Genomic DNA, 14,530 nt, shown 5'->3' on the forward strand with positions numbered 1-14,530 from the left:
ACTACTAGCATCCGTTACCAGCACAGATACCTTTTCTGAAGTACAGAAGGTCTAAACAGCTTAGTGAAACCATAGCTTTGTTGTGTTGTCCTATGAATGACAATATGCCTTCTAAGTCACAAATGTGTTGGAAGGATCAGTTTTTCATTATCTGACTTCCCTGTGTCATAAAGTGTCTAAAAGTTAGAATTACTCTGTATCACTTGAGATGATAAATGAAGCCTGTCGAAAGATATGATGTAGTTCAAGCTCAGATTCTTAACCTTGATGCAAGAAGTGCTGGACAAATTATTATGTGTAATGTTACAAGTTGGCTTAGATTATCATAGTGATTTTTCTGGTCTTGGCATTTTTTACTCTATTAAAAAACTGCTTTAGCAATAGGAAGTTAATCATTGAGCAGCTTCGTATCTCAGAATTCTCCTTTATGTGCTCCAAGACAAATATGATAAATAACACAATATATAATACATTCCCTTAAAGCAATTGTATAAAGTGAAAATTTGTGTAAGTACTATGGATGGACTATGATGGAAGGACGACAGTGAATCTTTGTGTGGGTGCAGAGAGGTGAGTACAAGCCGTATTCTTGCCTCATTCAACAGATGATTTGTAGTCAGCCCAGCTGGATGCAAATATATGTCATGGGGCTGCAAATCAAAGATGGCCAGACATGACGCTGTTCACTTTGCCCTTGAGTGTTCTGTTAGCTAAATGAGGTGATGGACCTTAATCAAAGTAGCCCAGTGGGTCAGGTAGATTCAAATGGACCTCTGGATTTGGAAGTGTGTAAGAAGAAAGAAGAGTGAGAAGTATAGGAAAGACTGCAAGCTGTAGCTGAAACCTACTGTAGGTATGCATACTCAGAGGGATAATAGAACAGAATAGACAGAATGGCTGCATGTGAATCTTTAATGTTTTAAATTTCTGTTCATTTTAGGTCGCATGTTGCTAAATGATTCAAAAAAAGGGCCCCCTCATTTACACTATCGCCGCCCCTACGGCTGTGCAGTATTGAGTATCATGGATGTACTTCAGTCAATCTCTGAAATAAAAGAAGAGAAAGATTTTGTTCTCAAAGTTTACACGTGAGTAACTCCTAGAAGCAAAAGAATTAGGAAAAATACTGTATAAGTTGGGTGATGAGATACTAAAGAGATATTAAATATCAAGGTGCCATAAACTGCATTTGCTGCTTTATCCTCCTCACAATGTGAACTATTGCTGTTGGCACTGGTTATTGCTCCTTTGTTATTCCAGAAGCCCATAGAAACTAATGAGTATTATCACAGATGTTTCAGGTATGTGAAATGCTTCAGAAATTATTTAATACTGCCCAAATCTATGTGACATGCAAAGCTGCACTTTTATTAATATGATTTATTTTAAATCTACTAAGCTCAACACCAAAGAAATATGCTGTATTTCACCTGATGACGGGCATAGTTACTCATGCCTCATCTCCTATTCCTTATCACCCCTGGAGACCAACAAAAGAAGTAGAAAACAACTGAAGTCAACAGTGTGTGACCAGAAAACTCAAAACAAGTCAACGTTTTTTGAGCAAGAATCTATCTTCAGTTATTTGTGATTTTGCACTAACAAATTCTTACTATGAAATGTGGTCTCACAGTCATAATAAAGAGGCCGCAGACAAACTGTCTGGAGACTGCAGGGAATCTTTAAATCTCTTGTCAGTGAGGATAAATACTGGCAAGATCTGTTTTGCAGATGGGCTGAGATACAGCTGACATTACTTTGTGGTCTGTGGCCGCTATCGAGTAATAAGATAATTTGGGGGATTATAGAACTTTGTTATTCTTTGAGAAGTGCATCCAGCAGCAGAAAATCTGACATTCAAGGGGAATTATAAGTGAAAAAATGGCTTTCACTGTCACTGAAAGATTCTTGGATATCTCTTCATACATTAGAAGCCTGTAAGTCGAAAGAAAAGTCTCTCAGAGTCAGCTCTTCCATTCTTCTTTTGCCAACAGTTATGAAAACTGTAGCAAAAATGTCAAGTTCAAGGGAAGAAAATGGTCGTCTTTTTCTCTTTGCCAATAGAATCTGGATAATCTTGGCATTTTGTCACCATTCAGTTTCAGCTTATCTCAAACCTGTGGTTTTTGGTTATTTAGTTCATGTTAACATTGGCCTTGTAGATATGTGTTAATATATTGCAACTGCAACATTTTGAATGTTTACATTAATGGAACATTCTGAATATCAGATTTCTGTTTTGATGCCCTTTTAATGCATCTTTAGCTGCTTATTCACTGAAAAATAGGAGGGAGAAAACCTGTCAAATATTGGACTTCTCTAGTTGTCAGTGACAAAGTCATGCAGCCAGTTAGAGCAATCCAAAGTCCTGGTACTATGATCAAAAAAATCACAGGATAGAGAGCTTCCCTTTTCTTCCTCTTAATCTGAGGTGTTTTGTAAATGTGGATTCCCTTCACACCACCCGAAGTACCAGCTGTATCTGCCTAAATCTTTAAATAGTTTTATACCAGCTGTTGTTCTTCGCGGCTGCTTCCCCACACCTTTTGTTTTTAACATCCACGCACACCCATCACTGCCTTCCCAGAGAGGAAGTAGAGCCCATACAGAATTCAACTCTGTAATCAGATGCTTGTAACTTTTTATCACTCTTATCATTTGCTTGAGTTGTTATAAGTCTGGTACATCATTATTTTATGCTACTGCTGTTTGGAGTGTTTTCTGTAAACCTCCAACAAAAGTCTTCAGAAGGGAAAATGGATATGTCTAAAGGGCACCAGCTTATCCCTTTTGCAGCTTTAATAGCTGTTGGTCTTCCACAACAGAATGTTTTCACAGGTTTATCTGCTTGCATCTTCTCTTTGCACATTCTTTTAGCTAACCTACCTTTTATTGCTTTGTAGACTAAAATTGAAATGACAGATTTTTGTCCTTTGTAAGTTTAAAACTGTATATGAATGCTTAAACAACACTGAACTGATTTTCTTACCTGCTGCTCTCATTTTGATTATTGTTAAAATGCCTCAGGCCAACCCAAAAACATCATGAAGATGAAATAAGGAGGGAGGTGTATTTTTATTTTTAAAGGAGCAGTAAAAAGCATTCTTTTTGTATGCTATCTGGCTAAAGCTAAAGCTTACAGCTGCCACAAATGAGGCAGTCAGCATACAGCCAGAAAAGCCTTTTCATGGAGAGAAGCTGGAAAAAATTTGAGAGACTGAAAACCTAACAAAAGCTGAAACAAATACATGGTGTTTCAATGGAGACCTTTGCTGGATCCACAAGAGAGAATGCTTATGGGGAAAGAAAAAAGAAAAAAAATCAATTTACTTCACCAGTCTTTCTCAGCTTGCCTTATTATTGTTAAAGATTTATGTCTGAAAAATCCTTCTTTCTCACAATCCAGATTTTCCTGTTTGTTAATCCCGCAGTCATGTTATAATCTTACTAAGAGGATATAGTACCACAGCTCTAGTTATAAGCTCATTATGTAAAAGCATGAAGGTTTACTTTTATAATTCTTTTTAATAATATACATGTAAAATATTTTAAAAGTTAGATGGAAACTAAATTCTCGATCCATTTTTTTTCCTAAGATCACTCAATTTCATATTTTTATATGAATTTTTCTTTCATGTTTTTTGCTCATTGAACATGAGTCTTTGTGTCAATCTTCCCATTCCCCTGAAAACTTCATGTATTTCTCTTTCATATTACCTTTTTCAGTTTTATTTTTTGTTCTATTTTCTCTCAGTCCCTTTTTTAAATCCTTCTCCAGCACTAGCTCTTAAAATTCCTACCTTTTAATGTGGTGTATTGCCTGAATGCCTTTCCCTTTTGTTCCCTCATTCAGTCGTTGCTATTTGCCCAGCTGGACAAGAGCGTACGTTGCATTTCTGTCCCCATCTGTCTGACATCAGGGTCTGATGTAGTATGGCAAACATTCCAAATGGTAAATTTGCTGTAGAGCCAGCCACGCTGAAAAGATGATGGATGGCTCAGGAGAAAATTCTTATTTAAACTAGAAATACATTTTGTAATCTATTTGGTATTTAGGCAAGTAAAACATTAACACAATAAAATGCATTACAGGCAAGTGTTTTCAGGCCAGCACTTCAAACTTGGGAGAATATTCTTCTCCTTTGTGTTCAGGAAATGTAAAGTGCAGCTTACATTGGTAGTTGGTACAAAACTAGCTTCAAGCTATCTTTGCAGTCCATTGATTTTGGGCTAACTTTGTTGCAGGTTAATTTGCAGGCATAAGTCGTTGGAGGCTGAAATCTATTTTAACTTGCACTCCAGAGGCTGCTACAGCAACTAAAAAGTTATCAGAGGTTAGAAATTTTCTGTAGTCTCAGCTGTAAGGATGGTATAGAATTTGTCCTATTGATTATCTTTGGGAATATTATTTGCAGTAGGGTGAATGACTTTGAATGTCTTGGTAAGAGAAGAGAAGTAAACACAAATACAATTCACAAAAAAATGTGAAGAGAATTATGTTTTTTTCCTGACAGGTAAGCTGAATAATGGTTAAAGTTCAGAGAACACCACAATTATCGAAAGGGTTTTTGTACTGTCCATTAACGTCTTAGCTCTGTTGTGTTTTGGCTTTGAGAGATTGTTTTGGGGAGTGCAAATGTAGTAATTTGCCGTACTGTTAAGTTCTGGAAGGTCACTTCAGTGCTGACCTGTCTTGAGTTACTGCGTGCACATCTGATCTCTCCTCCCAAAAAGGGTATAGTAGTTACAGAAGGAATGGAGTAGAGCAACTAAAATGTTTAATGGCATAGAGTAGTTTCTTTATGAGAGAGACTGAGAAGGTGGGGAGCTTCAGTTTGAAGAGAAAAGTGGTGGTGGGAAGGGATTTACAAAACCATGGTGGAGGGTAAACTGTTGTTCACGGAATACAACAGTACAAGAATTAGGGATGCTCAACAACATTGGGAGGAGACGACATTAAAAAAGATGGAAGAAAGGACTTCTTTAGAAAGCAGGTAATGATCTTCTGGCTTTTATTGCCACAGGATGTTGTGAAGACAGGCAGTATTAGCAGGTCCAAAGGGGATTAGACAAGTTTATGAACAACAGGTCCACAAACAGAGGAATAGGAACAGACAGGGATGTACACTCCAACATCCCTAATCCGACAGCCTCAGGGCAGGGTACGAGAGCCTGACGGCTCACGTTCCCTGCCCAAGTAGCATCTCCTATTGCCAGTGTGGGAGGCTTTTTTTTTATGTTCACACGTTCTTAACAAGCAGCTGAGATGTCCGATTCCTAAACCCATTGCAGTGAAAGGAGAAATGTTGAGATAGGTGGAGCTAAGATTTCAGGTGGGATAATCCCAGTCTAACTGCACCAGATAACCTAGGAATACAGGAATACAGCCTGATCAGCGTTTTAATTAAATGAATATTTTTGGATAGCACGCTGGGAGGAAGTAACTCTTAATGGTTTTCCTCCATTTTTTCCTTTTGTACTGTCTGTACTTCATGTTTAAGTTATTCCAAGCTTTCTATGTTCCTTTTGCTTTTATAATAATGAACATTTGCGGGGGGTGTCAGTAAGCGTGCCATAACAGGCTTTGTGGGTTATCTCATTATTCTTGGCAGTATATGGCTTTGCAATACTGAAGCTGTAGAGAATTACCAGCTACTACTTGTTCTAGATAGCCTTAATTCCTTTTGCCATGCTATTTTTCAGTTACATAAAGCAGCAGACAAAAAAATCCCTACTGTCTTCACAGTAGCTGGTTTGTATCTTACCCTAATTTTGCCAACATTATGTACTCTTGGGGGGAAACAGAAAAAGGGAAAAATGTTAATATGCCTGGGAGAAGTTTTACAAAGTTTCTCAAGACTCCTGTCTTGCTAGGAGCTGAAGACTTATAGTCTTCGTTTCTTTTTTTTCTTTCTTTTAAGAGTCAATAAGACAGAAGTTTAATTTAATCGTTTAATTCAATTACACTTCAGGAGAAATAAGATTCACTAGTGCTACTGAGTTAAAAATTGCCGACTTCATGGGGAATCTTTAAATCTTGCAGTTGTCATTTAAATAAAGCAGAATTGAATTTAAAAGGTAATTAGACTTGATCAACGTACTGTTTTTTTTTCTTTTTTTTTTTTTCTTTTTTACATTTTTAACCAATAGCACTGTTTGTGGCAAAGGTTCCATTTTTGTTTTTCAGTCAGATGGTTATTAATGGTAAAATTGTCATTTCAGCTGTGCTTACAGTGGTGTGAAGTACTTCATAACATTTATAGTGTGTCCCTTCATAATGTGGTAACAAGCTATATAGCACCGATGGCACTTTTTTCCTGGTATGATTCCATTCAAACTTAGTGAGTTCAGCAGGTTGGTTTTACAGCTTTACATATACTAGTGCAAATAGAGTCGCGTGACTTTGATGTTAAGGTAAACAAGAATCCTAATTCAGGTTGACAGGGACCTCTCCAGTCCAACGTCCCTCTCAGAGCAAGGCCAGCCATGAGACCAGACCAGGCTGCTCTGGGCTTTACCCAGTCGTGTCTCGATAACGTCCAAGGATGGAGACTGCACGGCCTCTCTGGACAATCTGTTCCAATAATGGAAAAGCTATTTCTAATATCCAGTCTGAACCTTTCTTGTTTGTGTTTGGGCCTGTTGCTTTACATCATCTCACTATGCCACTGAAGAATCTGGCTGGCTCCTTTGTCTTAATAACTGCTTGTAGGCCTTGCTGTTAGTGTTCCCCCTCTTGCCTTGTCTTCTCCAGGCTGAAGAAGCCCAGGTCCCTCAGCATCTCCTCCCACAGCACATGCTCCAGCCACCTGCCCGTCCACAGGACTCTCTCCAGTTGTCTGGTTTGTATTGGAGAGCCCGCAGCTGAGCAGTGTTCTAGATGCAGGCTGCCAACCGCCACGTCATGTCTTTTCCCAATCGACGGCAGAAAGATGTAAACAAATACGAATTAAATATTGGGGGGTGTCTGTGAGCAGTAATTTACAAAATATAGCTCTGAATATATCTTATCACTGGAGAAGGTTTTCTCTAGCTTTGGATCCTAAACAGAAGTGTGGCACTTCTGTCTCAGGTGCCCAAGATCCAGAAAGATGCAAGCATCCTATTTACACATGACTGGGCCATTTTATTCCCTTAAACCTCTATTTCCCTACAATTCATATTAAGTCCTGAGCAATCCCAAAATGTTCTTCCCCAGCATCCCATTATCACCCAAGGCAGTAACCATTTCAGTCCTTAAAGCCATCCAGGGACCTTTCTGGCTGACTCATCCTGGCGGGATGTGCTGAACACCCTCCTGCGGCCGCCCCGGCAGGAGCAGCTCGGGGTGCTGCGTTTTCTCTGGTGAGGTTCTCGGGCACCTGCCGTTGTTCCTCTTCTCCTTTGGGTTCAAGGGGATGAGCCTTTGGTTGCATAACCTAACAGGAAAGATAGATCGTCATTTCGGTCCTAGAATTTTATTGAGGATTTACAGATGGTAATGTAACTGAAAATGAAATATAACAGTATTTACAAATGCTTATTAAAATTACATATAGATGAATAAACAATTGTGAAATGCTCCTTCAGAAGATGATATACATACAGAAGCATGCTTTGTGTTGATATATATTCTTGTCCTACAATTTTAGGGGTGGGGGTTGCATCATGTTTCAAGGTGTTCTGTAAAATATGTAGGTAAGCAAAAGTCTTGTTGTAAATGTCTGAGATACTAAAAATCAGGGGTTTATTTAGTCTTTCAAATTTCACTTTTTATTTCTTGGTTCTAACTTTTTTTTTTATTAAGCACAAAAAGGTAATATATGACAACAGTTAATTTCAGCTTAAAATTAATTTTCTATGTGCACAGAATTCAACTAAAGATGTCCAGAGCTTTCTTCATTCTACCATAATACGAAGAGTGAAACAATGGCTTTGATGACAGAAAAGTCACCACAGGCTCCAAAGTGTCCATAAAAAGGAGATAACTATTAGGGAATGTTTTGTTTCCTTCCACTTTTAAAGACAAGAGTTATGTGGGATTTCTCTCATTCATCAAAACCCCACGACCTTTCATGTTATCTCTACAACAAAGTTGACTTTCCTGTCCTAAGATGGTTCAGCAGAAAGCTTTTAACTTGAATGAGTGTTTTTTTATTTTAGGTGTAACAACGAAAATGAATGGTGCCAGATCCATGAAAATATTATTCGCAAGTCCAGCACCAAATACACAGCACCCAGCTCGAACTATGGTAAATATTTACTTCTACATTTTTGTCATAATAACAGCTGAAGATTTCCTTTAGGAAACTGCTAATTATTTGTAGCAGAGAAATTCAGTGAGATGTGAGATTATGGATAGCTGAATTTCTCTACTTGTGATGATTTAAAAGTTTAGCTAAAATTCATTCACGTTCAGTTTACAGGTGAAAATCTGTATTGCGCCAATTTAACCAGCAATTAAAAAAAAAACCCACCTGATATCTTTCCTTCTCAGATGTGGCTGATAATAATATGAATTGAGCATGCTAAATTTCCTTCATCATTATACCTGTAGTGCTATTTTATCTCCAGAGAGGTCAGCAGTGGAGAGAGCTAGTGGCCTGCTATAGTATTAGCTTACTCTGTGAGTCTTCACTTACCGGCGGTTCCGCTGACTGCGTGTATCTGCGCCTGTGAAGCTGCTAGCCCCTGGGGGATGCAACATCAGCAGCCATCAGCATTGGCAGAACTCCTTTAAAAGTTTTTTTTTTTTTGTGACGCTGGCTTCAGTTCCTGTGACCAGACTTGGCTGCACAGGAAGTGAAGAATTTAAATTTTATTTATCAGAATTTCCCTGAGTAAAACTGTCTTCCTTTTCATCCTGCGTTCCCTTGAAAATTCCAGGTATAACACATATTTAAGGCTTGCTCTCCTGAGGATACTATGCATCCTTGTCAACAGAAGCAAAGCCAGAGGCTAAATTTGTCTAACATACTTGTCTGACTGTTCAGAAAATTCTGACTGTCCAGAAAATAAGCAGTGTTTTCGTACGTACAAATGAATTATCAAGAAGACTCTTTGTAATGGTTTCAGTACTGAATGTTTCATTACATAGTTGAGGAGAATAACTGTCTTGGCAGAGTTTTTGCCACTTTTCAAATCCATTTTTATTTTCCTAGTTGATGACAGATAAATATGGAAAGTAAATCTTGCCCTATCTTGTTACCTCATTTAATGATTTCTGTAGTTCACTAATTCAGAGGTATCATTACTATTCCATTCCAAATGAACCAGCCAGTAGGACACAGTTCTGCTTCGTGACAACTACTTTTGCATTCATTACCGAGTGCCTGATTCATCGGCATACTGATGTCCGAATACTGATATTGTCTTAATTTCATTTGTTTGCATGTTGAGATTTGTAGTGGAATATGCAGTTCACACTCCCATAGAAGATATTAAGCACAAAAATAAGCAAATAAAACAGTTTTCGGGTTTGGAATTTCATTATATGCAAAGCTGGTCTCCTTCCCTGCTGTTCCTCCTGTTACAGTTAAGGTCATCCACCACTTATCATTAAAACATTTTCCTGAATTGTTTATGAATTTGAAAACTTAGACTATTTGCATTTATTTCCAATGCCAGGTGTCTGCCTAAAACTTTTTTTCCCAAACCTGAGCTTTTTTGAAGAGCAGAAAGAAAGGGAAATAGATAGCTTTGGCTTTTTAAAATAATTATTTCAAACATTTCGTTAAGATCTAGTGCATCTCTGGAATAAGAGGTTGAAACTTGGCAGAGGTATTGTCCTGGTGGGAGGGGCTGTACTGCAGGCTGACGTGATTTAAGCATAAGTAACAGAATTTGGACCTCGTGCTCAAATCATAAGTGTGATTTTTTTCCTGAAGAAAAGCTCTCTGGTTGTTTCTCTCCCCGCCTTCCCAGGTAAATGGGGAATTGTGTAATATTAGTCCTTAGATCTGTTGCAGGGAAGAGAAAAAAACCTGGAAGGACAGACTGGGTAGAAAAAGAGGACTGGAAACTAGATTTACAAAACCTGGTGGGGAGAGCAAGAAGCTAGGCAGAAGTTTTTTGGGGTGGAATATGTGGGAGAGTATCACATAATATATGTAATACCATGCTGGAAAATTACATATTCTATTACTGCTAGTGACTGATTTTTATAGGTAATAGATTAATTCTGGTGCTATTTGTTAAGTACTGGGAGTGTTGCGTGTGGGGAGGTCTGAACTACTAAATTTGTTCCAGTCCTTTATGCTGGATTTTTTTGCATTTATTTTCATTTGTTTGTTTTTAATAGCAAAAGAGGATATAAAATTAACAAGTTTTTCTGTAAGTGGCAAAAATAGTCAAGACTGATTTCTAATCAGCTTGTTTCCTGTGTTCTGTTAAACCTTCTGTAGCACACGCGCACACAGATGTACATGAATACATGGTTTTCAAAGGGTTTGAATTTTTCCCATGGTTATAAAGCCTCTGTTCTCCCTGCAGTGCTTTGCAGTGCTCTTCTGCCTACTTAGCTGGGCAGTTGCAAGTCTATGTTTTGGCAGCTTTTGAGTACATACATGCTGGTTGTCCAGCTGGCTGGTTGGCCTCCCTTTTCCTTCGTTTTAAGGCTTTATGCTCTTTTTTTTATCCCAACTCCCAATATTCATAAAACTTATACAATCTTCATGTTATCTAGATATCTACTTATTTGCCAAATTTGGCTGAAGCCAAACAACAGGCTTGATAATTATTTCAAGGGAAGAGAGCAGAAACTGGGTGCGAGGTTCATGGTATTACTGGTTTCATTCCCCTAGAAACTTGTCTAACAAAATGGCAACTAAATATTTTTCGCAAAGCCAATATATTAAGCGTAGGAAATAGGAGAATGTTAGATGGCTCCTGCAAGAATATGTATCCAAGGCAGTGTTTGTTTTCGTGTGTGTTGTTCCAGCAAGTGAACAGAGAGGATAGAAAGAACTATTGACTAACTATCATTCACTGAATGAAATAAAGATTGTGGAAAATTACTACGTGGATGTAACTCACATTGATATGTGAAGCTGGTCATGTACGCTGAGCAGATGAGACTAAGCTTACATGGTTGAGCTTAATCCTGGCATTTTCTGGTATCTTAATGCTTGACTTTGTGACTTTACCAATACATTATCCTCATTTTAGGGGTGTGGTATGCTATAAATTAAAAGCAGCTAGAGAAAGCAGTTGGACTGAGATTAACTGTGTAATTATTCCTAGTCAAGTTATTCAGTTGATATACTGAACAAAGGGTCGCACTGAAAGAGCTAGTTGTGAGCCTTTCTTACTCTTGTTTTCTGAAGTCAGTTTGAACAGTTGGTACTCTTGAAACGTGTTGAGCTACTGAAGGGAATTTCATTAAAATCAACATCCTTGTATGAAATAGTTGAACGAGTGGAACAGATACGCTTTGAGGGTTTGGGGGTTTTTTAATGGTATTAAGTGGGATAAAAGGCACTTTAGAGATGTTCTACGGCATTGTATGATGTGGTCGTTCAGATGGAGGTGGCATTGCTCATACATGTGTGTAACCTGCTGTATGTGAGGAATAGAAATAATGCTAAGTAGTTTACTGTAACTTGTGACATCTCTGATTTTAAAAAATTGTATTTTTATGTAATATTGTGTTCTTAACTGATCCCTTAAAGCAGATTTGTATCTTCCTTTTCACTTTTAAATTACTCCAAGGGAGGAAAGAATTCTGTATTTATATATTTGTATTAAATTAACCATGGAGCAAAACATTATTTTACCTGCATGCCTTGTATATGCAGACACCTAATTCTTAGGTCTGAAAAAACGAACTTTTTTTTTTTCCCCAGGACTTATAATATCGCTTCAGCTTCTACGTGGCGACATGGAGCAGATTCGAAGGGAAAACCCCATGATCTTTAACAGAGGCATTTCTGTTACCAGGAAGTTGGGTTTTCCTGATGTTATAATGCCAGGTAAACATAACAGCTCTAACCTTAAAATACTGGTCTTTTTTTTTTTTTCCTCATACTCTTCTAGGCAAGTGTCACTGGGATGTGTGCTTTAATCGAAGAAGATTAATAACAGAAGAGTTGCCTTATTTATCACTAAATGCCAACTCCAGACTCAGGGAGGCATGCTAAAACATTTTGAACAAATATTATAGTAATAGAAAGTGTTAAATTTACAGGTGTAGAAGGTGATCTGGAAAGATTGCTTTGATATTCCCCCCGCCCCAAACCCCCAGTTAGATATCCCTCATGCCTGCTGACGTTTCTCTTAAAATGCATGAAGTTTCTTCTTCCAAATAATCCAAAGCCTGGAAAAAAGAGTTTCCACTTCGCCACCTTGATTTTCGGAGTTAGTATGATCCTTTTGCATTGGTTGACAATACATGAGGCTGCAAATCTGGTCTGATTTTCCAGCTGGCCTTACAGAGCAGCTAGTCCCTGCAACAGCTGTCTTGGCTGAAGCATTGCTGTACTTGGTTTGCTCCTTACTTCTGGAGCAGCAGCTTGAGATGCTTCTTGTTCTGGCACAAGTGGAGGTAGCTCCAGCATAGCCAAGAGTTCATTTAGGGAGGAAACCGGAACCTAGCCAGTCATGCAATCAGTAGATAAAAACCTGGCATTATACTGTCTTGATTTTTACAGTGTAGTAAGAAATGGGCTTATTAATTATATTGCATGTATAGCATTGAAATACTCTCTCGTTGCTGTGCATTATAACCAAGACCAAGGATGACTTTGCAGACATGGGAAATTTTATGAAAGCATAATGGGAAAAGTATCAGATTTTATTACTCGAAAGACTGCAGTGACACATCAGTGTCAAAAGTAGTTGTTGTAGCTTCATTATGGAGGCTCTTCAAAAAGCACAATAAAAATAAGGAGTAGATGGGAGGAATTTCTAGAAACTAAAGTAAAAGGATTTAGAACAGTATGTGTTTTATTTACTAACAGACTTGAAAATAACAGTAATACAGCAGCAGAGGATGTGGGCTATAAAGCCAATTATAAATTTTAGTTTTTAGTGACCTTATAGCAGTTCCAGTCTTAACCCAAAGCAATCAAATAGAGAAAAGATTAAATATTGCATGTTGATATGCAGACACAGCTGCTGCAAGGTGATCTGCTGTAATTGAGATCACAGCTGGATGTGTCAGCTGAATAGCTAGATCACAGCTAGAAAAGTCAACATCAAAAATAATATTTACTTACCTGTATAAGTGAACTGATTCTCCTACAAGAATCGCTTTATTCTCTATTTTTATGTATAGCGGTGTCCCTCAAGTGCTTCACACCACTGAATTTTAACAAGCTTAAGGAATAGCTTTATGGCCTCAGTGTTCTCCCTAATTGTTTTTTCATTTTCTGGGCACTAGCCTCTTTCTGCAAGCTGGCATAGTGGGCCTGTCTTCCCTCTACATCCATTGTAAGGCTGGCTATACATGTACAGTAGTGATCTTCCCAGCTCTGGTCAGCCCATCAGTTTTTCAAATGGTATTCTTTAAAAGACCACAGTTGCTTGCTAATCTCATTTTTGTGGGAACCACAGTTCTTATTGGAGAAAACACAGGGATTTTAAGATGATAATCTATTTGGAATTGGTCTCATATATGTATAGATCTGCTCAAAATACTGATTGATACAAACAAATGTGTGAAAGGGCCACCATTCTTCTATTAAATGCTTCTCTAGAGGTGCTGGACACCCAGAACGTCTCGATTCAAAGGGGGCTACAAGAGGTCTGCACATATAGAGTTTAGATGTAAAGCTTTAGGCATTTGTATTGGGGAAAAAAAATGGTTCACGTTTGTGGAGAAAGGCAGTTTGTAAATGTCTTAAAACACCAGGTAAGAAAAGAAAGGCAGCCATGGAAGTGTGAATAGACTTTCACTGGGATGATAAATTAGGGCATTGCCAGAGTAGAGATGAGACGTGAAGAGAGAGGTAGCCATGAATGGTGCTCCAAACAAAAGTTTTCATTATCCTGGGTATTCTCCAGATTAATGAACTCTCTGAAAGATTAGGAGATTAAAATATAATGTAACTTCGCTGATGCAGTGAACAGTGTTCATTCTAATTACTTATCAATTTTTTGGGCAATGAAAACATGTTTGACGTTATTCAAGCAACAGCAGATATGTGCCTATTGTTTGCTTTTAAAACAATAGATCAGACTGTGGTTTGAGTTCACCCGATGTCCAGGATAGAACATTTGGGTAGAGTAAGTTATCTTTCAGGTGGATTAACCAAGCTGCATGAACAAGGAATGTCCATCAATTTACTTTGTGCTTATGTTGTTACAGCTAGAATCAAACATTCTTTTTTAGCTTTGCTAGTATTGTCTAAAGTTAGAAAATATTTCATTTTTGAAAAAAAACCAAACCAACCAAACAAAAAACCAATCTTGTTATGCACGTTAACAGTTCTCAGCCATGTCTGCTGCTTTAATTGTCTTTGTCAAACTACCTTTTCCTTGCTTTGCTTCAGAACTGTTTCTTTCTCGTTAAAGACAGAGTTTCTTCTTTCAGAAAAGAGCACAGAAAGTTCAT

At 37.9% G+C, this 14,530-nt stretch overlaps 1 protein-coding gene across 1 annotated transcript in view; it reads left to right on the top strand.

Annotated features, from left to right (window-relative positions):
* The window catches only part of DOCK3 (dedicator of cytokinesis 3), a 148,526-nt gene that overhangs the window by 49,884 nt on the left and 84,112 nt on the right, over positions 1-14,530 (top strand). Inside the window, exons 7-9 of the mRNA XM_075159267.1 lie at positions 941-1,088; positions 8,143-8,231; positions 11,823-11,948. Coding sequence (XP_075015368.1) covers positions 941-1,088; positions 8,143-8,231; positions 11,823-11,948 — 363 coding nt within the window. The remainder of the gene's footprint in view (positions 1-940; positions 1,089-8,142; positions 8,232-11,822; positions 11,949-14,530) is intronic.

This window comes from Calonectris borealis, chromosome 10, assembly GCF_964195595.1.
Source record: "Calonectris borealis chromosome 10, bCalBor7.hap1.2, whole genome shotgun sequence".
NCBI classification, from domain to species: domain Eukaryota; kingdom Metazoa; phylum Chordata; class Aves; order Procellariiformes; family Procellariidae; genus Calonectris; species Calonectris borealis.